General features: G+C 39.5%; 1 protein-coding gene across 2 annotated transcripts in view; it reads right to left on the bottom strand.

Moving 5' to 3' along the window:
* Positions 1-25,701, bottom strand: part of LOC124605511 (E3 ubiquitin-protein ligase Ubr3) — a 297,916-nt gene that overhangs the window by 33,690 nt on the left and 238,525 nt on the right. For both annotated transcript variants that reach the window (XM_047137248.1, XM_047137249.1), the window contains 4 exons: positions 22,109-22,323; positions 21,116-21,303; positions 3,401-3,543; positions 395-547 (listed from right to left, as the gene is read on the bottom strand). In XM_047137248.1, coding sequence (XP_046993204.1) covers positions 395-547; positions 3,401-3,543; positions 21,116-21,303; positions 22,109-22,323 — 699 coding nt within the window. The remainder of the gene's footprint in view (positions 1-394; positions 548-3,400; positions 3,544-21,115; positions 21,304-22,108; positions 22,324-25,701) is intronic.

The raw sequence follows: 25,701 nt of genomic DNA, 5'->3' as shown, positions 1-25,701 counted from the left end.
CCTATGATTAGCAAAATATGAACAGCACCTTTTTTGATTTTTTGTAAAACATCAGATTGTGAAATGTCTATTTTCATTATTTTTTAGTAACTTCTCTTAACTCTTTATGAAGACAATAAAGCTATAACAATTATGGACAAACTGTAATAGCTGGCAGCCACGAGTTTATAACCAATAAATTATGGTCAGATACAAGTATTCAAACACAACTATGTGTAACCAAGTTTCATTCAAATGTATAACTCTGCCATTCCTAAACACAGATCACATCAAATAACAGCACATTGTCTCTCCCTGTTTTGAAATAACTACACAAAGCCAGAGTGTACTACTCAGAAATTAGTGATTTGAAATATTACATTTTTGCCTATCTAAAAATAGATGGGATGCTTACACAGTCAAATTGTGCATTCAGATCTTCGACACGACGATCAAATTCACTGCCAAGGAAGTTGTCATCCCTTCGCAAGCTCTGCCTTTCCTCATCACATGTGGGGAAGAAAGCTGGTTCCGCACTTCGTCGTTTATGTGCCAGGACACTGCTTGCCTGAAACATTTTGGCTTATTATTAAAAAAAAAATGGATTACACTACATATTAACACTTGAGATCAGGTAACAATGAATGAAATGCTACAGAATATGTAATTACTGAAAATTATAATTAGAGTAGATATTAAAATTTTTGACACTGCATTTGACCAGTGCTATTTTATCATCTGTATTCTTGGTTCTCCTTTTGTTTGCCGGCCTCTCATTTAAGGTATTCATCTTTATGTTTAGCACTATTCACACTCAAAAACTTTAGCTTGTCATGTACACTTCTTTTTTAATCATTTATTCCTGTCTCATGAAATTAATGTAGTCTATGCTACAAAAGTGCGTGATTACACATTAAAGTGGACCTCCTCACGAGCAGATAGCATTTACATCCCATACCTTCATACCTTCAGAGTGCATTACTCTTAATCTACAACACTTAGGACGTTGCTATTTTATGCCACATTGCATCACATTTGCAGTGGTATAAACTGTATTACTTATCTGTAATGGTTTAATTTCTAAAACAATTTGTTTACATGATGGATTTTTGCTTCACATTTAGTTTTCAATACCACTATCTGGGACATCATGCATCTACTATCACTCAAACTAAGTCAGATTTCTCTCTGTAGAATGATGATGTGCCTCACATTATATAGTGCGGAGTATACTACAAATCATTATTAATGGCAATTAAAAAATAATGATTATGCATAAGAATTTATTAAAAATTCCTCACACATATCTCAAATTATAAAAAATGAGGCATAAAGTAATTCTATCAATGTTGAGAGGAGCCCGACACAGTTTGAGTGATATTAGACACACAATGTCTCAGATAATAGTACTGAAAAATAAATGTGTCTTCAAAACTGAGATCGTAAAAAAAAAGTGGTCGTGTGTGTGTGTGTGTGTGTGTGTGTGTGTGTGTGTGTGTGTGTGTTGTGGAAGAAGGCCTTTTGGCTGAAAGCTAACTTGCTTAACAGTCTTTTTGTTGGGCCTATCCGCAACGAAACATCTTTGATTATGGTGAGTAGCAATCTATCCTTTCTATAATATTGTCAAATATAATGTATGCTAACACTTAGCGTAATGTCAAACAGCGTTGGTGTTAAACAATATCGTCCTGAGTGTTATACATGAAGAGTAACGAATTCTTAAAGTAGTAGTAGTAGTAGTAGTAGTTGTTGTTGTTGTTGTTGTTGTCGTCAGTTGTTGTCAGAGTAGCTCTCCATGCTACTCTATCCTGTGCAAACTTCTTCATCTCCCAGTACCTTCTGCAACCTACATCCTTCTGAATCTGCTTGGTGTATTCATCTCTTGGTCTCCCTCTACGATTTTTACCCTCTACGCTGCCCTCCAATACTAAATTGGTGATCCCTTGATGCCTCAGAACATGTCCTACCAACCGATCCCTCCTTCTAGTCAAGTTGTGCCACGAACTCCTCTTCTGCCCAGTTCTATTCAATACCTCCTCATTAGTTATGTGATCTACCCATCTAATCTTCAGTATTCTTCTGCAGCACCACATTTCGAAAGCTTCTATTCTCTTCTTGTCTAAACGAATTATCCTCCACGTTTCACTTCCATACATGGCTACACTCCATACAAATACTTTCAGAAACGACTTCCTGACACTTAAATCTATACTCGATGTTAACAAATTTCTCTTCTTCAGAAACGATTTCCTTGCCATTGCCAGTCTACATTTTATATCCTCTCTACTTCGACCATCATCAGTTATTGTGCTCCCCAAATAGCAAAACTCCTTTACTATAAGTGTCTCATTTCCTAATCTAATTCCCTCAGCATCACCTGACTTAATTCGACTACATTCCATTATCCTTGTTTTGCTTTTGTTGATGTCCATCTTATATCCCCCTTTCAAGACACTATCCATTCCGTTCAACTGCTCTTCCAAGTCCTTTGCTGTCTCTGACAGAATTACAATGTCATCGGCGAACTTCAAAGTTTTTATTTCTTCTCCATGGATTTTAATACCTACTCCGAATTTTTCTTTTGTTTCCTTCACTGCTTGCTCAATATACAGATTGAATGGCATCGGGGAGAGGCTACAACCCTGTCTCACTCCCTTCCCAACCACTGCTTCCCTTTCATGCCCCTGAACTCTTATAACTGCCATTTGGTTTCTATACAAATTGTAAATAGCCTTTTGCTCCCTGTATTTTACCCCTGTCACTTTTAGAATTTGAAAGAGAGTATTCAAAAGCTTTCTCTAAGTCTACAAATGCTAGAAACGTAGGTTGGCCTTTCCTTAATCTAGCTTGTAAGATAAGTCGTAGGGTCAGTATTGCTCACGTGTTCCAATATTTCCGCGGAATCCAAACTGATCTTCCCCTACGTCGGCTTCTAGTAGTTTTTCCATTCGTCTGTAAAGAATTCGCGTTAGTATTTTGCAGCCATGACTTATGAAACTGATAGTTCGGTAATTTTCACATCTGTCAACACCTGCTTTCTTTGGGATTGGAATTATTATATTCTTCTTGAAGTCTGAGGGTATTTCGCCTGTCTCTTACATCTTGCTCACCAGATGGTAGAGTTTTGTCAGGACTGGCTCTCCCAAGGCCTAACATGGAAAGTAAGCGTTTCCGGACACATGTCAACATAACATATTTTCTTTCTCTGTCTGTGAGGAATGTTTTCTGAAAGTTTGGCCGTACCTTTTTGTAACACCCAGTATACATATTTAGGGTCACTAGCACTACATGTAACATTTTCATCCAACTAATTTTATTCAAAACCCTGAAGCACATTTCATTCCTTACAAACTTCCTTTGAAGTGAATCATACCAAGATACATAGATAGCCATGCACATCCATTGCCACCATCTTACATACCTGCACTAGCACAACCTGGCCCATTGGTTTTTCTTCAGTGCTGGGTGATGTTTGGTTGCAAATAACACAGTCATATTCTTTTTTGCTTGTTGTAAGTGTTGTAGATTCTTCCTCATTCCAATCCATTCCTGAGGCTCCCTCATCTGAATGGAACAAAACAAAACAATTGATGCAGCAAAATTTAGAGAGGTCCTACAAAAGTTTAGTTAATAAAAACTAGAAGAATTCAACGTGAAACAATTTTATTCAGTGTCTATAACAACAGAAAATATTGAAAAATACAAAATATTGTCCTAAGTGCAGAAAACAATTGTACTTCTCATACACAACTGAGTTACCTACGAATATCAGCAACCTTATGCTCAATTTTATTCATATAGAAACTTTCAATTTTACTACCCATACTTATTATTACTAAGGTTCAGTTAACAGTACTCAAATTTTTTGTCCATATATTTCTACAGAAACAATATTCAGCACAATGTAAATATTTCTAAAAGATGCTGTATAATTATTCTCATCCTATCTCAACTTCGGTCGACTTACTCAGAGAACACTTACTTTGTTCCGATGGTTAAAATGCACTTATTTAACTAGTGCTTCACTCTGTTCAAGCATCTCTGATCGGTGGCCATCTCACAAATATGAATATGATTAATGTGATTATTAACTCAATAACCTACTTCCTTTGGACCCCAAGACCATACAGATCTGTAAATTTGAACCTGACTAATACTGCCAACTACATCAATTAGCCCTCAGATTAATCCTGCAACAACTAGTTTTTATCACATAGAAAGAGTCCTAACATCTAGAAAAACTGTTTTTTCACCAACTTCTTCTCTATCTTTATGTGGGATCTGAATTCAGTTTCAATTCATGGCTTCAAATTTTAGACCTGTTATCTGAAAACTCTAAACAGGTCTTATATTTTCAATAAGCCTGGTGATGTGCAATGTTTTGTATTATGTATATAATAATAAGTTATGTTAATAGTAACCACTGGTAACATTAATGCAGAAATAAAACAGAATATTGAAAACAATAATCAATTAAAAATAACATAAAATAAAATAAAATAAATTAATCCAAGTTCCAAGTGAGTAATTTCCAGCTCATATTACTTGATATGCTACTGGCAGTCTCAGAATAACTTAAAGTTTGTAGACTAACTACAAGTATCTACTTCTACACCTTTAGTTGCTACACTATTCTGTATTGCCCACACTGGTACATGCATACCTCAGCAATCCTTAAGTCTATGCATATCTGTGTGGCTAGCCATAGCATTCATTCTTTCTTTCTTTTTTTAAATGTCATTCATATGTACCTATCATTATCTATAACAGAGGAAACAATTCTTGGACCTGTTGATGTTATTTTGATATTCAGAGTGTCCACTTGATCTTACAGATAAAGTTAAGCAGTTGCCTTTTAGATACTCGATGTGAAATGATATTAACTGCAGTCCACAAGTTTTGGTCACTTACAACTGCACTTACAACTGCTTGCAGATCGCAGTCTGGTTGTCTTCCCCATATTCACAGACTGGTGTGATGCTACATCCCACACTTGATGCAAATATTTGGGTGATGCACCCACATACTGGCAGTGGAGCCCACAATGGTCTGCCCCATTTGCCAAATTGCAGTTGCCTTCATAGAAACTTCTCCCAGTGTATTCTTTTAATTTCCTGAAGCAATGTTTTGTAGTGCATCTTAACTGTCCTGTATTAATGAAGCCTTGCATTGCGCTCCATTTGCCCTGAAGTACGTTAACACGCTGCTCTTCTTGACCTTACTTTTCTGCTCAGCATGGAAAATTCTGGGCTCCAAGAGATTGTAGCCAGCCTGTTTACCTTTTTCTTAGGAATTTAAATGCCCTGTACTCTTTGCAACAGTTCAGTTAGTAACTGTGCACTGAATTCTATATGTTCTAGAAGCAATTCCATTAGAAATGCTTAAATATAGGTAACAAAGCCATTCCAGTGTATTTTCCCGATTTCTAAATCTTCAAATGTGTGTGAAATCTTATGGGACTTAACTGCTAAGGTCATCAGTCCCTAAACTTACACACTACTTAGGCTAAATTATCCTAAGGACAAACACACACACCCATGCTCGAGGGAAGACTCGAACCTCCGCCGGGACCAGCCATACAGTCCATGACTGCACCGCCTTAGACCGCTCGGCTAATCCCGCGCGGCCCTGATTTCTAACCCAAAAATGTTTTCCTCCGTTTGTCACTCTCTACTGTGGCCACTTTCCCCTTCAATGACAACTGCATTATGGTCATGGATGTTAGGTACTTGAGCACTTGCCAACTGTTTATCTTGTTTATCTCAGGAGCTGCCATGCAGTTTGCTAAAGTGACATCGTATGTTGGTGGCTTCAGCTGCTCGTCCTTTGAATGTATTCGGCTGGCCTTCTAGATTTAAAACATTGAGGTCCAGTTCCTGTATTATGTCCTCTAGTATCTCACTTCATTTGTTCGTTTGCCTACTGTGCCACAGAGAGGATTTTGCATTTAAATCTGTTGCACCAAGGTGACACGCACCTCGTCCGTATACATCCACTACCCTCAGTTTATCTACGTATGTGCTTATTATTAGGGACAGGAAAAAATAATTTTATTTTGTGGCCAAAGTCAGTGTTATTTTTTGCCAAATTCGATTTTATTTTTAGTAAAATTTGGTGTTATTTTTGTAATGTTACTTGTTATTTTTGCCACATTATTTGAAACTTTTGCCAAATTTGGTGTTACTTTTTGTTACATTCAGTGTAATTTTTTGTGAAATTTAGTGTTTTTGCCAAAGTGTTTTTTTTTTGCAAATTCAGAGTAATTTTTTGCCAAATTTGTTGATATTTTTTGTTTTGCATATTTATTACCTTTTTTTATGAATTTGCTGTGATTTTTTGCCAATTTGGTACTTTTTTGCAAAGTCTATGTAATTTTTTGCCCACTTTGGTATTACTTATTTTTGCCAAATTCTGTGGTGTTCTTCAGCCAAATTCGTGGTCATTTAGTGCCAAATTCAGTGTCCTTTTTTGTAAAATTTGATATTTTTTTCCAAATTTTGTGCTTTTGCAACAGATCTGATTTTTTGGTGATGATCTTTTTACCAAATTTGATGGTATTTTCGTCACCACATCAAGTTTGTTATTTCAAAATTATACACATCCTCAGCTTTAAGGAGAGTTGAAGACAAAATGCAGTTGTAATATTCAGTAGCTGTTAGTCATGACTGTTAGTAAACTGCCATCCTCAGAATTATAATGTTTTTGTATGGCAAAATTACAAATTTTGCAATATCTCTTAAAAATCAGTGAGTTTGCGTTACTTCACTAAAAGATAATTTTGCATTATTTTTCACATTATCATTTTCACCAAATCTTCCTGTCCCTACTTATTACAACCCACTACTATACAGCAGTATCAAAAGTCAGGTATACAAGTTCACTTGCAACTTATGTCCAAGCTTCTACTTTGGACAAACCAGTAGAAGCTTCACAACAAAATTTAAAGAACACATAGAAGCAATCCATCTTAACAACCTGAATAAATCCAGCTTTGCCTCTCATCGTGCCCAACACAATCATTCTGCAAACAACATAGAACAAAATCTCCAAATACTACATTTTGCCAACAAAGGCACTATACTTGACCTTCTTGCAGAAATTGAAATATTTATTTATACAAATACAGCACCTGACTACTTACTCAACGACCAAACTGAACTGAGAAACAAAATTTTCCTTCAGAACTTTGAAGATTTACTAGCTCAAAACAAGTATCCAGTCAACCAACCCTACAGCACCCTGCCACCCCCACCCTCACCACCCCCAATCACTCACCTTACATCCTAACTACACTGGCGTCAATGTAAATATGCTACCACAGAATAAAACCTGTGCTATGTTTCTAAATGGTAATGCCCTCTACTGTCAAAATAAATCAGTACTCTTATACATGTTACTTCTAGCTGGAACAAACAGAATCTGCCTTTACCAATATTTCACATCACATTAATGCAAGAACAAAAATAAGTCAACAGTTCACTTTAATGTTTGTTCTTGGTTTTAGATATAAACTGTATGGTCATACAAACAGCTTTAGTCCATTACAAACACTGTAACTTTTATACATATTACATTATCTTAAATAAATATAATCCACTCTTACTAATATTACAGATTACATTAACCTAAGAACAGAAATAAGTTTTTTGATTTGTTATTATTTATATTTTAAACTTAAATATAAGGTCATGGTCATAAAAAATGGCTGTCTCTCATTGTAAATATGATAACTCTGTATTATTGACTCTTGGGCATACATGTTAATGTCAATCTTGATTAAAATATATGCTATAAACTGACTATGTTGTTGTTGTGGTCTTCAGTCCTGAGACTGGTTTGATGCAGCTCTCCATGCTACTCTATCCTGTGCAAGCTTATTCATCTCCCAGTAACTACTGCAACCTATATCCTTCTGAATCTGCTTAGTGTATTCATCTCTTTGTCTCCCTCTACGATTTTTACCCTCCACCCTGCTCTCCAATACTAAATTGGTGATCCCTTGATGCCTCAGAATATGTCCTACCAACGGATCCCTTCTTCTAGTCGAGTTGTGTCACAGACTTCTCTTCTCCCCAATCCTACTCAATACCTCCTCATTAGTTATGTGATCTACCCATCTAATCTTCAGCATTCTTCTGTAGCACCACATTTCAAAAGCTTCTATTCTCTTCTTGTCCAAACTATTTATCATCCATGTTTCACTTCCATGCATGGCTACACTCCATACAAATACTTTCAGAAACGACTTCCTGGCGCTTAAATCTATACTCGATGTTAACAAATTTCTCTTCTTCAGAAACGCTTTCCTTGCTATTGCCAGTCAACATTTTATATCCTCTCTACTTCGACCATCATCAGTTATTGTGCTCCCCAAATAGCAAAACTCCTTTACTACTTTAAGTGTCTCATTTCCTAATCTAATTCCCTCAGCATCACCTGACTTAATTTGACTACATTCCATTAGCCTTGTTTTGCTTTTGTTGATGTCCATCTTATATCCTCCTTTCAAGACACTATCCATTCTGTTCAACTGCTCTTCCAAGTCCTTTGCTGTCTCTGACAGAACTACAATGTCATCGGCGATCCTCATAGTTTTTATTTCTTATCCATGGATTTTAATACCTACTCCAAATTTTTCTTTTGTTACCTTTACTATTTGCTCAATATACAGATTGTATAACATCGGGGAGAGGCTACAACTCTGTCTCACTCGCTTTCCAATCACTGCTTCCTTTCATGTCCCTCGATTCTTATAACTGACATCTGGTTTCCGTACAAATTGTGAACAGCCTTTCGTTCCCTGTATTTTACCCCTGCCACCTTCAGAATTTGAAAGAGAGTATTCCAGTCAACATTGTCAAAAGCTCTCTCTAAGTCTACAAATGCTAGAAACGAAGGTTTGCCTTTCCTTAATCTAGCTTGTAAGATAAGTCATATGGTCAGTATTGCCTCACGTGTTCCAATATTTCTACGGTTTCTACTAATTTTTCCATCACGGTTTCTACTAATTTTTTCATTCGTCTGTAAAGAATTCGGGTTAGTATTTTGCAGCTGTGACTTATTAAACTGATAGTTCGGTAATTTTCGCATCTGTCAACACCTGTTTTCTTTGGGATTGGGATTATTATATTCTTCTTGAAGCCTGAGGGTATTTCGCCCGTCTCCTACATCTTGCTCACCAGATGGTAGAGTTTAGTCAGGAATGGCTCTCCCAAGGCTGTCAGCAGTTCTAATTGAATGTTTTCCACTCCCGGTGCCTTGTTTCGACTCAGGTCTTTCAGTGCTCTGTCAAACTCTTCACGCAGTATCGTATCTCTCATTTCATCTTCATCTACATCCTTTACCATTTTCATAATATTGTTGTCAAGTACATCGCCCTTGTATAGACCCTCTATATACTCCTTCCACCTTTTTGCTTTCCCTTCTTTGCTTAGAACTGGGTTTCCATCTTAGCTCTTAATATTCATACAAGTGGTTCTCTTTTCTCCAAAGGTCTCTTTAATTTTCCTGTAGGCAGTATCTATCTTACCCCTGGCGAGATAAGCCTCTACATCCTTACATTTGTCCTCTAGCCATCCCTGCTTAGCCATTTTGCACTTCCTGTCGATCTCATTTTTAGACGTTTGTATTCCTTTTTGCCTTCTTCATATACTGCATTTTTATATTTTCTCCTTTCATCAATCAAGTTCAATATTTCTTCTGTTACCCAAAGATTTCTAGTAGCCCTCGTCATTTTACCCACTTTATCCTCTGCTGCCTTCACTACTTCATCCCTCGAAGCTACAAATATTTCTTTCCCCCATTCCTGTCAATTGTTCCCTTATGCTCTCCCTGAAACTCTGTACAACCTCTGGTTTAATCAGTTTGTCCAGATCCCATCTTCTTAAATTCCCACCTTTTTGCAGTTTCTTCAGTTTTAATCTACAGTTCATAACCAATAGATTGTGGTCAGAGTCCATATCTGCCCCTGGAAATGTCTTACAATTTAAAACCTGGTTCCTAAATCTCTGTCTTACCATTATATAATCTATCTGAAATCTGTCAGTATCTCCAGGCTTCTTCCATGTATACAACCTTCTTTTATGATTCTTGAACCAAGTGTTAGCTATGATTAAGTTGTGCTCTATGCAAAATTCTACCAGGCGGCTTCCTCTTTCTCTTCTTCCCCCCAATCCATATTCACCTACTACGTTTCCTTCTCTCCCTTTTCCTACTACCGAATTCCAGTCACGCATGACTATTAAATTTTTGTCTCCCTTCACTATCTGAATAATTTCTTTTATTTCATCATACATTTCTTCAATTTCTTCGTCGTCTGCAGAGCTAGTTGGCATATAAACTTGTACCACTGTAGTAGGCATGGGCTTCGTGTCTATCTTGGCCACAAGAATGCGTTCACTATGCTGTTTGTAATAGCTTACCCGCACTCCTATTTTTTTTATTCATTATTAAACCTACTCCTGCATTACCCCTATTTGATTTTGTATTTATAACCCTGTATTCGCCTGACCAAGTCTTGTTCCTCCTGCCACCGAACTTCACTAATTCCCACTATATATAACTTTAATCTATCCACTTCCCTTTTTAAATTTACTAACCTATCTGTCCAATTAAGGGATCTGGCTATATTACACGTTAATATACAAACAGGAATAAGACATCATATCACTTGAAGTTTGCTCTTGTTTAACTCATTTATTTATTTATTTATTTATTTTATTCTGTGCTTTTATGTTATCACCAGCCTGATTAAAATATTTGCCCTTATATTGCCTTTAATATATGAAAAAAAAGAACAAATTACATCTCTGTTCAAAGTAGGCCTATGCCATATCTTTTTGTGAAGATCTGTATTACGAGCAACAATTGGACAACACATGCTGCCTGCTGGCAAATTTTCTCTGTCAAAGTGCGTGAAGTGATATACCAACTAACCATCAAAATGGAAGCAGGCAGATGGACACTAACAAAAAAAGCCACCCATACTGTCGCAGTAAGTAAAAAACTAAATTTACACCTGTATCATCAGATAAACAATAGTCATGGCAATATATTACAGTGTGTTCCTCCTCCTTGTCACAGAGTGAGCATCCAGCATTATGCTAAAAATAATAATGTAACCTAAAGAAACCATCTGAAGATGAACCTGAGAAGGTTCGAAAACTGGTTCATGGAATAAAACATAAATATTCAAAAAAGTGAGTGGTTGCTGTTTTATGTAACTTATTTACATTCAATTAACAGCCACAGGTTCTAAAATATCCGTAATGGATAAGCTTGATTAATTTTCATATATCAGTCATAGCCAGTTTATTTCACACGGCATTTATCTATAATATTTTTATCCTTAAATGTGTTTTGAGTGTGAACAAAGCACTTTGCACAGGGGAGGGCTGGGTGGAAGACAACACATCCATATGCTTTTACAAAATAAACATATAAAAGCTCAGTACTGAATGATTCATTTCTTCTCGTGAACGTCTGCCGAAGGAGATCATATAATGGTTTCAACTCTGTTCACAAATTATAATTATTTACTCTCAGAAGAATCCTGTTTTATGCCCCAGGCACAGAATATGTAACAGATGTCTCTATAAGATGACCTACTCTGATAACATGTCTAAGAACAACCGGTAGAAAAACAGGATCCTCCAAACGACTTAACTGGACATTAACTTCTAATTTATTACAAACTTTGTCTGTGTGTAATTGAATATCATTTTAGTGGGGCTCGAAATGCTATAAAATTTTTTTTGTATTTGATAGAAAGACCTGACTGTTACTGAAATTCACTGTTTTGTGATTCTTATACTCATCAGTATTGCCACAATCACCACATTCCACTTCACGCAGAGGTAGGATAGGATCTGCAGAAGATGTCAAAGCTGCACGGGTGTCTGCTGCTACTGCAGGTGCAGTGTCACCATCATCACCATATTTATCATACGAGGTGCTATCCAACATTTTCAGGACGGGTGCTGCCATCTGTTGAAAAACTTACCTCTGGACTAATGGTCACCATCACCCTCGAAGTAGTTCCCATCTGCACGTACACACAGGTCCCAGCGCTTCTGCCACTGGTCAAATGTTTTCTGGAAGTCCTGTTCTTTGAGGGTGTTTAGCACCGCCAGCGATACTTCTTGAATCCTCTCTAGAGTGTCGAACCGATGGCCTTTCAACTTGAGTTTTAGTTTTTGAAATAATGCGAAGTTGTAAGGTGCCAAATCTGGCAAGTACAGTGAGTGGGGTACAACTGCCATGTTGTTTTTTGCCAAAAAGGTCCTGGTGAGCAAGGACATGTGACAGGGCACGTTGTTGTGATGCCAGTTCCCTTGACGCCAAGTTCGGGCCGTCGTCACCGCACGTTTTCATGGAGCCGTCGCAAAACGTCACAGTAGTATACGGAATTCACTGTTTGGTTGGGTGGGATGAAATCTTTATGCACAATTCCCTTGGTATCAAAGGAAACAACGATCATGCTCTTCAATGTGAGCATCATCTTCGACGTCTGTACGACCAGCCCTGAACCAAGTATGTCACTCAAACACACGCATACGGCTCATGCTCTGTCTCCTAAACACTTGTTGAATCACTGCAAGGGTCTCCGTAGCACTTTTCCCAAGATTCGCACAGAATTTGATACACATGCACTGTTCTGTTAGCGGATCCATTGTAAAACTGCCACACACCAAACACGGAGTATTACGGAAATCACTGTGGACATGCAATACTTCCTCCCAGCTGAATGCCACTCCGTACACTGACTCATCAGATATGCAGCTCTCACCACCTAGCAGTGCAAAGATCTACTACTCCTACTTTCCAGATGGCAGCACCAGTCCCGAAAATTTTGGATTCCATCTCGTACTATTTGGCAGGAGCTCCATATAGATTTGGCATCAGGTCTATCAGCTGACAAGATGGAAAGTTTCCCACTGCACACATTGTGGCATCAGAAACATCACTTCTGCCAGCAGCCCCCACAACTTGAATTGATACAGGTGTTCCCCACATAGTCTCTCCCCAAACAAATTTCATGAAATTCATCTGGTGATGAAGGGTCTCCTAGACTTGAGCACAGGTCATTGTGAGTTACACTGCCTATGTTTAAGCTTCCTGAATATTCTGCGTCATTTGCACAAAATTTCTGTAGCTCAAATTCATTTATTATGCAACTCAACTTTGTCTGGATTTTTACCCATTTAAGAAACAGTCTGGTAAGTTCTTTACTGTTGCTGTCTCTAATATCTCCTGTGGTATCATGTCTATGGAATTCATGAAGTTAAAATGCTGCTTCTCAATAAAGTCTTTAGTGACTGTTGTTGGATTGTTGTCACAATGTGACACTCCCCTTCCAGTTAACATAATCCCATGTTGCAGACGTCAGGCTACGTCACAACGCCTATTCTTGGCTACTATCAATGGGGTCTTGTGCTTCCATCTCCTGTGCAATGTGTCTTCTGTTACTTGATTTACACAGATTTAATAATGAGTTGATCATATGTATGTTTGTATTTTAGATGTATCCATAGTCTGTTCTAGTTATTCCGTGCTTTAACAGGTGTTTGAGTTGCAGGTGAGTCATATTTTCAGTTCCTGTTGCAACAAGGGATGCAGACACGTCTCTCACCGATTGTTGTGCATGCACTTTTCTGGTGGCCCTCTGCTCTACAGCGGGAGCACACTTGCTCCATACACTTACAGATTTCTTTGTGTGACCTCAGTTACAGCATTTATAACATTCTGGCATGTCCACGTAATCATTCATTCCTAGAGCATGGAAACTGATATAAACCTTTTCTTTTTGCTGCAGAAACTTATGAAAAGAGGAGTAACTTGCATTATGTGACTGACATAGGCTCTCTTTTGTGGTCAGATTCAGAATGTCAGTTGTATCTCTTCTTCAATTTCCTTCTTTTGCATGTGCTCAGACAAGTTAAGCTCAAATTTCTTTAAGAAGTTCATTCTTGTTCACTTCCTTGGGCACACTGCACACAATTAGCAGAGACCTCTTCCTGTTTGGTGGTTCACATTTAACACTGTGTATCTGATTTAGTTTTCCCTTGAAGTTTTTGCACTAATCATCATTCTCTGTTTAGACTATGACAACACTATTGGCTGTCTGGATTGATTTGATCCTAATCTTGTCTGTCTTTGGATTTACTACATCAGAAAGTTTCTTCTTTATATCTTTGGCATCCTTGTTCTTGTTGGACCTAAGAAAGAGGGTTTTTTTTTTTTTTTTTTATCTTAGCTGTTGTACTTAGCTTGGGTTTTTGCGAGACTGCGACAGCAGCATACGAAGAAATAGACTACTCACTTTTTCTGTCACCTTGAAGTTCTCCTGCTCTAGAAGCTCAACCAGTGGTTTTCAGTGCTCATAAATCTGATTTAGAGGTTTCTTGAGGTAATCTTTCAGTCTCCTCTCACAGTTCTCGTAAATGACCAAGCAACCTGGACCAAAATGTGGCCAATTTGGACACTTTCTGGGTCAGTTCATTTGTTACGGCAGCAGAAACTTTCTTTGTCTCTTGGAGGAAATTGTTGATGTCATGGTAGAATTCCTCAGGTGATTCCACAACCATAACCAATGGTAGGTGAATATCCCGTGTTACATCTTACATTGGCACAGTTGTGGAGACTCTAGCATTCACTTGCTGTGACATGGCATTGTCTTCTAGCTTCAGTGTTTGCCACAAGGAAACACACTGTTTTTGGCGCCTGCCTCTAGAATTTTCTCGATAAGATGCTGCCGGCTGATATCCTCAGCAATGCACGTGACTGGCAGAAAAGATAACTGGCGGCCAGCAGATCCTGACACAGTGCCAACGTGTTCTAGCTGCTGCTGCCGCTGTGCATAGCATTTGATGCAAAGTGGCTGTTGAAGTTGTGGAATGTGACAAATGCTCAACCATCAGCTGCTGCTTCACTTATATGGTGAGCAAAATCACCTCAAAATTTTATTGATGTTCTTTATGTAGTTCACGAAATCTAAGAATCTAACTCATAATGTATTGTACTACTAAATGCTTTAAGTTTAAGTGACTTCAAATGCTGGCAGTCACTAACAATTTATTCTTGAAGAAAACGACACCTAAGATAGGAGCCGTTTCACAGAGAAACCGTTGCGGCGGACATCTTATCTCTGATTCTGAATATGATGTTAGGTCTTATATACTCCCTGATATGATCAATGTTTATGCTGGCAACTGTCATGCTGTGCATGGAGAGGAATAATGACGAGTTAATGCTGTAGAACAATTTGCGTGAAGTGCTCTTATAGCTCCACAGATAGAATGCCCCCTCCTAAAGCAGTGGTGTTCTATCACCCACCCAACCTACACATCTTTGGCCATTCCTGTACCACTTCCACTATCATCCCCTTGCTACGATCATATACCTGTGGAAGGCCCATCTACATCTATATAGCCACTCTGCAAATCACACGTGAGTGTCTGGCAGAGATTTCATCGAACCATGTTCACAATAACCGTCTGTTACTCCACACTCTAATAGCGCACAGAAAAAATGAATACCAATTTCTTCTGTGCGAGCTCTGATTTTCCTTACTTTATTATAATTATCCATTTCTCCCTGTGTATATTGGCATCAACAAAATATTTCCATATTCAGAGGAGAAAGCTGGTGATTGAAATTTCGTGAGAAGACCCCGGCACAATGAGAAATGCCTCTATTTTAATTACGTCCACCCCAAATCCTGTATCACGACGCAATAACTGGCCAATCTATCCACCAAGCACCTCCTACTCCAGTCCTGTACAGGACCTGTGAAAACAACCATGTCATTTACCAACTCTGCTGCAAACACTGCACAGCTCTTTATGTTGGATTGAATACCCACCAAGCTGTCCACCAGGATGAACGACCACCATCAGTTACCAAGAACAAAATTTACCATCCAATGGCACAACATGCAACCGAACATAACATTCTCAATTTCAATGCCTGCTTCACAACCTGGGCTATCTCGATCCTTTCTTCCACCACTAGCTTCTCAGAACTACTCAGATGGGAGTTATCCTTGCAACACATCTGTCGCTCCTGTAATCATCCTACCCTCAATCTGTGGTAACCCACTGGCCCCAAACTCTTAACCAAACAGTTTTTCCTTCCCCCATCCTGTTACCACCTCCAAATTTTCAAATTACCAAACAATTTCAGGCAGATTTTCTGATAAATTGCCTTTGGCTCTTCAGCTTAACTCCGCTTGACGAGTTTTCTGACCAGAAAACCATGCCAACAGGCAATTTGTAAACAAGTGGCCAAGAAAGCCTCAATGATTTTGTACTATCATCTACAGGGAGAAGATTTGCAAACTGCACCAACACCTTGACCAACAACTGAAGAAGAAAGCATAATTGATGCCCTCTCTCGGCTTTTGGTCACATACTGGGATGAAGGGGCCACATCAAAGTTTCTGAAATATAAGCACCTAATCATCACCGGTCTAGCACATCGTATCTCTGACAGACTGGAATGAGCTTTTATTTGTGCGAACCCGTGTAACACAGAGATACTTGGCAATAAAAGATGAGGAACTTTTGGACATTTTCAATCAACTAAGTAGCGGCATCCATTGAGACAACTGGGATAAATCAACATCAGCATGCACAATGAACACAACTGCTGTGCTGAGCAACAGAAGAAAAAGTGTGCAAGACTTGGGAAGTAGATTGACAAGGCCATATCCAACAAGTCACACACAGTGGTCAACCTGAGTGAATGGCAACTGCCTGAAGAGGAGCAGTCTACATTCTTCAAAAAGGAGGTAATTTCATTGACATCCTGAGAAATATACCTCTGGAGGATATCACTGCTAATACCAAGGTGTTTATCTGACCCTTATTTGCGAAAGGGCTGGGGAAATACATATGTAACCTGTCCGGATACTGTGCCAAGCAAAACCACCTGCTTGCAACAAGAAGAAAGAAGAGTTACAAGCTATCACGAGTCTCAATGCCGACAAAAATATATTAGAACTACCTGGCGATAAGGGAAATATGACCATAATGAAGAATGAAGATTAGGGGTAGCAGACCTGGACCTATTAGATCTGATGACATACTGAAAATTAAGTGCAAATTTAATGCAGAATATAACAGGAAGATGAGTTGGTTAAATAAGGTATCTTCTCTCTTGGCGGACATACAGAGGTTCAAATGGCTCTGAGCACTATGGGACTTAATTTCTGAGGTCATCAGTCACTTAGAACTACTTAAACCTAACTAACCTAAGGACATCCATGCCCGAGGCAGGATTCGAACCTGCAACCGTAGTGGTCGCGTGGTTCCAGACTGTAGCACCTAGAACTGCTCAGCCACCACGGCCGGCATACAGAGGTACCTGCACAACACAGATGACCTATAATTTTGGTTGTATGAATTATCAAAGAATCATTAATGATCCACTAAGACTGTTAGTGCTCTTCACCAACATATAAACTGGCAAACACTTGGCCTCTTTGCTCCACCTGGGAAAGACTGACTCATACGTAAAGGATTCGGGACACTCCATTGAGAAGCCAAAGAAACTGAAATTTGGGCCAAACAACATCCCAGTCAGCTTTGATGTTGTTTCTTTGTTTACTTAAGTGCCACTCAATGATTTACTGAAGTGTATCGGTTTCATCTGCCCCACAAAACATCACCTAGCTCTTTCATGCATGTCTCACCATAAGCTACTACAGGTGGAATGGAAACTTCTATGAACACTGGGAAGGAGTCGGCATGAGTAGTCCACTCAGTCCCGTGGTTACCTGCTTCTTCATGGGACACTTCAAAGCACAGGTGCTGAACTTGGGCACCTTGCAAACCTAAGGAGTGGTACAGATATATTAATGATACCTTTGTTGTATGGAACCATGGTGAAGAACAGCTCTGAGACTTCCAAGGACACCTGAACAACCTCCATGCCAACATAAAATTTACAATAGAGGTAGAGAAGGAGCAACAACTATCCTTTCTAAAAGTTCTGGTCATAAAGGATGGGGAAAATCTGAGACACAAGGTGTATTGAAAACTGACACATATGGACCTATAGCAGGACAAACTGTCAAATCACCACTTGAGCCAAAAAAGGAATTATTAATAAGCCCATAAAGTGAGTGAGATGAATATGTGAGCTGCAGCACCTCAGACATGAGGTGCAACACCTAGAAAGGGATCCAAGTAGCAACGGATTCCCACTACTAAATAATAAGTATCACAGAATCAAACACTCCGCAAAGTGAAACATTGGAAAAATAAATGTCACATACAGACTTTCTTCCATACATTCCCAGAGTGATGGACAAAATTGAGCACATATTGTGCAAACACCACATAAAGATTACAGTGACAGAAAAAAACTATAAGACCTAAAAATAATTCATTTAGAGTAATGAAATTTTGGTAATACATCTGTCTAGGTAACATATTTAAATGATTAACATTGCAAGGTATCACAGGTTAATGGAAGTGCCAGATAAGTCATTGCAAATGTGAACTGCTGGAACATTAATAGCTGGTAATGTTGAAGGCAAGTATGCAGACATGCACAGTGTCCGTTTTGTAGTTGCCACATGTCAGTTTGTGCGATGGAGTGCAATACCTGTCGTTCTTGGTTAGTCAATACAGGGACTGTTAATGCTCTTTGTGGATGATACTTGGAGTAGTTGTTTGATGATGTCCCATATGTGCTCAATTGGAGACAGACCTAGTGACTAACCACCAGACCGATGTACGAATGTTCAAATGTGTGTGAATTCCTAAAGGACCAAACTGCTGAGGTCATAGGTCGCAAGACTTACACACTACTTGAACTAACTTACGCTAAGAACACCACACACATCCATGCCCGAGGGAGGACTCAAACTCTGGCAGGTGGTGGTGGTAGTTGGGATGTTTAAGGGGGACTAAACAGCTAAGGTCATCAGTCCCCCATTCCAAAAAACAGGCGAGACATAAATGCACGAAGCAGGTAAAACCCCAAGGGGAAGGAGACTCCCCCCCAGGCCCTAAAAGAACACAAATGCGGTAACAAACACTACAGACACGAAGAGTACAGATGAACACCAGACAAAAGGAAACAGAAGAAAAGAAGATGGCCGGAGACTGGTTGACTGACCACGAAAACAAAAAAGGGAAAGAGTCAACCAACCGACTACACACTAAAATCTGCAACCAAACATAAGAGACTCGAGGACAAGAGACACAAACTCTGGCAGGAGGGGCCGCGTAATCCATGACATAGTGCCTCAAACCGCGCGGCCACTCTGCGCAGCAGACTGATGTACGAGTTTGCAGTCAGGGTGTGTGGGATAATCATGAGAGCACTCCTGCTGTCATTCGAAATAGCACCCCTGACTATAACGCAAGTTGTAGATACAGTGTGTCTAGCATGCGGCCAGGTTGATTACAGGCCCGCAACTGGCCTTCTCCTAACCAACACAAAGCCCTCACTGGCACTGAGGCTTTCATCAGAAAACACAACAGACCTCCACTCTGCTCTCAATGACACCACTGAAATTGCAATGGCAGTGGTTTGGGGTTAGTGGAATGCACACTACAGGGCTACTGGCTCAAAGCCGATCCTTGAAGTAACTGATTTGTAACAGTTCGTAGTGACACTGTGGTGCCAACTGCTGCTAAAATTGCTGCCTCAGATGCGGTGTAACGCACCAGAGTCAAACGCTGAACATGTTGGTCCTCTCTCTCAATAGTGCCATGTGGCTGTCCAGAGACCGGTTTTCTTGTGACCGTACATTCTTGTGACCACCGCTGTAAAGTCTTTCTGCACTATTCCAGAAGGAACATCCAGATTCTCGAAGCCCTATTACACAACCTGGTTCAAACTCGGTGAACTGTTGATGAAGACGTCTGTCACCTTACTGGCATTCTTGACTAACATCAGCTCACCACTTCCAATCTGAAAGGTAACTACCACTCATGACCTTTACAGCATGTATTTAAAGCAAACCTGATTTGCATCTTCATCTTCATAGTGGCACTACTAGTGCCACTCTTATGCGATTGGTCCAAAATTTGAGTAGACATCTTTCAGATGTAGAAACATGCCTACCAAGTTTTACAATGCATAAATACTCTTGGTGTTGTCTTTTCTGTCACAGTATTTATAAACCAACAAAGAAGGCCAAAGAGCTTCTCAGGTCGGCAAAGGAGAAAAGGAACCTATTTACAATGTTAGAAATATATTGCATACCATTTACATGTGGAAAAGTATTTGTTGGACTGACTGGATGGTCAATCAACACCAGCATCACCGAATATAAGGGGCATTGCACGCTGGGGCAGATGGAGAAATTGAATGTGGCAGAGCATGCACTGTGCAAGACAAACCACATAGAAAAATTCGCTGACACAGAAGTTCTTGCTCGAGAGAAGAGCTATCACACACGCTTGCTCAGGAAAGCTATATAAAATACAAACATGACAGTAGCCACAAAAAGAAAGAAGAAAGCCTCATGGTACATGGATCCTGGATTCTGCACTGCAGTGAATGACCGTTGCAGGCATCGAGGCTACAACCACAGTAATAATGACTATGGAGAGCTGGATATTGGTGTGCCAGGTACATATAATTTCCATACATGAGCTCAACTCCCTCCCATGGCCAGCAATGGAGGGTGAAGTTTTGACAATGCCGTCCACTTGTGCTGGCGAAAGTCAGAAAAATCATGAAAAAAACATCAGCCAATGAACCTGAGACAGAAGCTGACAGGCAATTTGTCAACAAGTGGCCACATAAGCCTTAACAATTTTGTAGATATTCTTATATTGACCAACTTGCTTACAACGTTTCACGCAACATGTTTCAATTACTGCCATATTTTGTACGTCAGATGAATAATAAGAAAAAAATAAAAAAATTGAAATGCAGCACAGGCAATTAAAGTTTTTCTAGCTCATTTTGAATCACGTGCACCTAACGAATGTCAAAAAAATTGACAATTACATTTTATTCTATTTATACTACATAATTAAATAAAAAGTAGTCTTGGCTTTTCTGAGATAAATGTTCAGAAGACACCTTCAAGAACAAAAAAATTTGTTGTGAGACCCAAGTACAAATGTATGAAGATAAACAATGTTTTCCTGATTTTGGTTTCAATTCATACCTGTTTCCATTGCACGTTCCATGAACTGCTTCTGTTTTGTTGCAAATTCTGCCATCAGCTTCTGCTGTCTTTCCTTTGCCCTTCGTCTCCTCTCCTCTCTTTCTTTTGCTTCTTGTGCTTTTATTGCTGCTTCTCGCTCTTCTTCCTTTTGAGGCCAAATCTGATTACGTGTCTCTCTAATATTTTCTCTGCATTAGAAAAATAAAGCTATAATTTTTATCTTGATGTCTATTTGTCAAATTTCAAACACACAACCAGCATCAACAGACAAATGAAACATCTAATTTTTTGCAAATTTGTTGCATTTGTAGTACACAACATCTGTAAGGCACAAGTAGCAACAATTGAAAGAAATACTTTGTTTGAAGAAAACTGATTAAAATATTGTGTGTATTCAAAAGTTGTGACCCTTTTCAGTCACAGCATCTTTTGTAATTAAAATGAGATGTGAACTGTTGAAGTAATCAGAATTGCTCTTGAAGCTATATAAAATTTGAATATATAAAAATTAAAGTGTGAAGATTGTTTGAAAAGAAATTAACCCCATTATACATTGTATTACTTTATTAATACAACTTATGCACACTATTAGGCTTCAATAACAAAGAGTGGAAATCCTATTTATGAACAATATGGGTAAATAATTACAAATTACAAGACAGGGAAAACATTTTCATTGGAATTAACACAATAATAAGAACAGCATCATCATTCAAAATGGCTATTAGCTTCTCTCCTCATTTCATATATACTACAGTAAAATTTATTCTGCTACCCAAAGTATCTAACTATTCACGAAAATATGTTTTAATATGAGACAAATAGTGTCTAGGTTCATGCGCCCACATAATTTGTTTTCTCAATGATTATCATATGACTGAATTATAAGAATGTGAAGGCATCACCTCATTTTTCAGAGTTCTCAAACTGAACAACCCTGACTAGTGTTAACTTGGCTATCGCAGAAGGCAGTTAAGAGTAACAAGAACTTACCTGCATAGAGTATCCAATGCTGCTATTCTGCGTAAAAGTTTCCCAATAAAGACTGGGCCATCACCAATACGGCTCTTTGCCATTTCTGGTGTTTCCACTTCATCTGGATTAAAACTATCAGGAGTACCTGACAGCTGCGAATGCAGCTTGAGAAGCAATGAGATAATACTTTCATTGACAGAAACATAGGATGGATAATAACCGTCATCCTCCTCCTGTGAATATTGGAGAGTGAAAAATATATTTTCTGAGGCATATGTTAGAAGACAGCTTAATATTAGAACAAACAGTGGGTACCAATGGTCAATAAACATACATTATTTTGTTCCTCTCAACAACACTAACAACTAAAGCACATAGATAAACAAATACAAACCAGAAACAGCTGCAATAGTGTCATTTACTCACAATTAGTTTCAACTAGCTATGGTACACAAAAATTCAAACAAATCACATTTGATGAGAAATGTTTGAATCCAGTACAGGGCAATTCAATATGGATACAGTCCTTACAAACAGCTATAGCTGTTTTAATGCAAGGCAGCACATAGATAGGAATGATAGATAATGTAAAAGAAACTTCAAAATTTCAATTGTTACGCAAGCACAGTAAATAGGAAGCCAACATACGCTGGATGCTTCTGGAACAAGAAACATTTGCTGTAGATCTCACTTGTAGCAGTGGGGCATCCTTCCACTTGACTGGCAAGATTGAGGGGCACAACATTTAAGTAGGGGGTACAGCAAAGTCCTTCATGTTTAACTGAACAACAGCATTACTAACCTAAAGTTGGTTCTATGGGATCACACCACAAAAATTATGTGGTACATTTTTCTTCCTTTAGTCAAGTGTTTCAACATTCAGTTGTGTGAACATGCTTCAGTAATAGCTGATGCTAAGTGTTTCATCATTTACCTGAACATGCTTTACCAATGGCTGGTGTCACAGCTTGATATGAATTCCACGGATTATACCTTTCAGCAAGATGAAGCACTACTATGTTGTGGTATGGAAGTGTGCACACTTTTAAATCAACTCTTCCAAATTGTTGGATCACTCGTACAAGACATGACGACACTGTGTGTGGTGTCACCGCCAGACACCACACTTGCTAGGTGGTAGCCTTTAAATCGGCCGCAGTCCATTAGTATACGCCGGACCCGTGTGTCGCCACTGTCAGTGATAGCAGACCGAGCACCACCACACGGCAGGTCTAGAGAGACGTACTAGCACTCGCCCAGTTGTTGTACAGCCGACGTTGCTAGCCATGGTTCACTGACAATCATGCTCTCATTTGCCGAGACGATAGTTAGCATAGCCTTCAGCTAAGTCAATTGCTACGACCTAGCAAGGCGCCATCACCAAGTTATATTGAGATGATAATACTGTATCAACAAGACCAATGTTCACCAATTGTGGATTAAAGTTAAGTATTCCAGCAGCTACGTACTTTTCTTTATAGCATTCATTACGTATCCTGTTTCAGACCTCACGCCAGCCTGCGTGAGTTTAAGCGCGTGCCTTTCGGCTTCCTCTCATTGTGTCTAGGCTGTCTTGTCTGGACACAACACTGTGTTCTGATTTTGGTCACTTAGATCTGTGGACCAAATACCCATGGATTTCTTTTTGTAGGGTTATGTGAAAGACAATGTGTATGTGTATGTGCTTTCTTCACTGAAAACAATTCCAGAAATCAAAATGTGCTCACATCAGCAACTTCACATATGCTTCAGAATGTATTGCTTGTAAGTAATTATTGCTTGGATGTTGTCTGTGTGACAAAGTGATTCACATAGAACACCTGTAATGCGTATAAAAATTTTAGAAATTTTGGGCACAAAACTGCTACGGTCTTAAGGAACCCATTCTGTGGCTTAGTAAAGGGTAAAAAACCGAAATTTAAATCAGCAGCAATGGGATCGAAACTCAAGGAGGAGGGAAACTAAAAATGGAAGGAAATCTCAGAAAACTGCTATTGAAGGGGGGTTGTTTACCCCGAAAAGTGCTTAAAATGAACGATGTTATCTAACTGACACTGATAACTCAAGGACGCAATCGGTTGAGCGTGTGTCATCTGCTAAAAGGGAAGTTACATCAGGCGACAGCTGTAAACAGCGTGTTGCAGGTTAAAATAGGGGCACTAAAGTAAAAAGTGTCTCACCGTCCATGGATAGCTAAAAAGACAGTGCCCAATCTGCAGTCTAGTTAAAATTACCTCCTCCTGACTGCGAGGCTGGGAGGAAGAGGTCCAAGCAAAGGGAAGAGGTTTTATGTCCCGCAATTGCTCTGTAGATCGGCAAAGGAAACCACGCGAACAGCGGGCTGAGGAAGAGAGACTGCAGCCTTTGCCGCTAAATCGGCTGCCTTGTTTCCGCAGATACCAACATGCACTGGGATCCAGAAGAATGCCACAGAGACGCCCCCCAAGTGGAGCATGTGGAGGCAGTCCTGAATCCAGTGGACCAGGGGGAGGATGTGATATAGAGCTTGGAGGCTGAGAAGAGAGCTGAGCGAATCCAAGCATATAATATACTGTATCTGCTTATGGCAGTGGATGTATGGACAGCCTGGAGAGCAGCATAAAGCTCCAAAGTAAAAACCAAACACTGGTCGGGAAGCCGAAATCTAATAGGGTTGTCACCAACAATATAGGCACTCCCAACAGCAAAGGTGATCTTTGAGTCGTCAGTGTAAATGAACATATCGTGCTCCATTTGTGCGCATAGAGCAGCAAATGCCCAACGATAAACTATAGGGGGGGGCGTACTATCCTTGGGAAGCTGGCAAAGGCATGGAGAAGGCAGGTCCGGGGGCCAAGCCAAGGTGGCACCGTATCCTCATTTGTCGAGTGTGTTTTTAGGAAATTGGAAGGAAAGGGAATGTAGCAGTTGATGGAAGCTAACTCCCAGTGGTAGTAGAGAGGAAAGGTGGCCTGCATACTCTAATTCCAAGGAGGCGTCAAGAAAAAGGGCTTGGGTTGGATGAGCAGGCATGGAAGACAGATGAATAGCGTAACAACTCGGAAGGACAGCTTGCCAATTAGACAGCGGAGGTTCAGCGGTCTCAGCGTGAAGGCTCTCCAAGGGGGCTGGTGTCAAAAGCTCCAGATGCTCAACGCAATCCACAGTGGTGGACAGAGTCTAGATGCCGAAGAATAGACGGCTGTGCAGAGGAGTAAGCTATGCTTCCATAGTTCAATTTCGAGCACACTAAGGGATGATATAGGCGGAGGATGGCCACTCGGTCCACTCTCCAGGAGGTATCACTTAGAACACAGAGGGTTTTAAGGGATCGCAGATAGTGAGCCGAAAGGTATGAAATGTGGGGAAACCAGCACTGTTTTCTGTCAAACATAGGTCCCAAGAACTTGGTAAACATCCGCGGACAGAAGGTTGACAGGGCCTAAATGTAGTGAAGGCGGATAAAACTCCTTACAATGCCAAAAATTTATACAGATGGTCTCACTGGGAGAAAATCTGAAGACAGTTTCGATGCTCCATGAGTGGAGGTGATCGAGACATCCTTGAAGACGCCGTTTCAAGAAGGCTGGTCCATTGGGAGATGTAGTAGATTGCAAAATCATCGACGAGGA

The sequence above is a fragment of the Schistocerca americana genome, chromosome 3 (assembly GCF_021461395.2).
Source record: "Schistocerca americana isolate TAMUIC-IGC-003095 chromosome 3, iqSchAmer2.1, whole genome shotgun sequence".
Lineage (NCBI taxonomy): Eukaryota > Metazoa > Arthropoda > Insecta > Orthoptera > Acrididae > Schistocerca > Schistocerca americana.
Note: the sequence above shows the minus strand (reverse complement) of the source record. Positions and strands in the feature narration are given on the sequence as shown.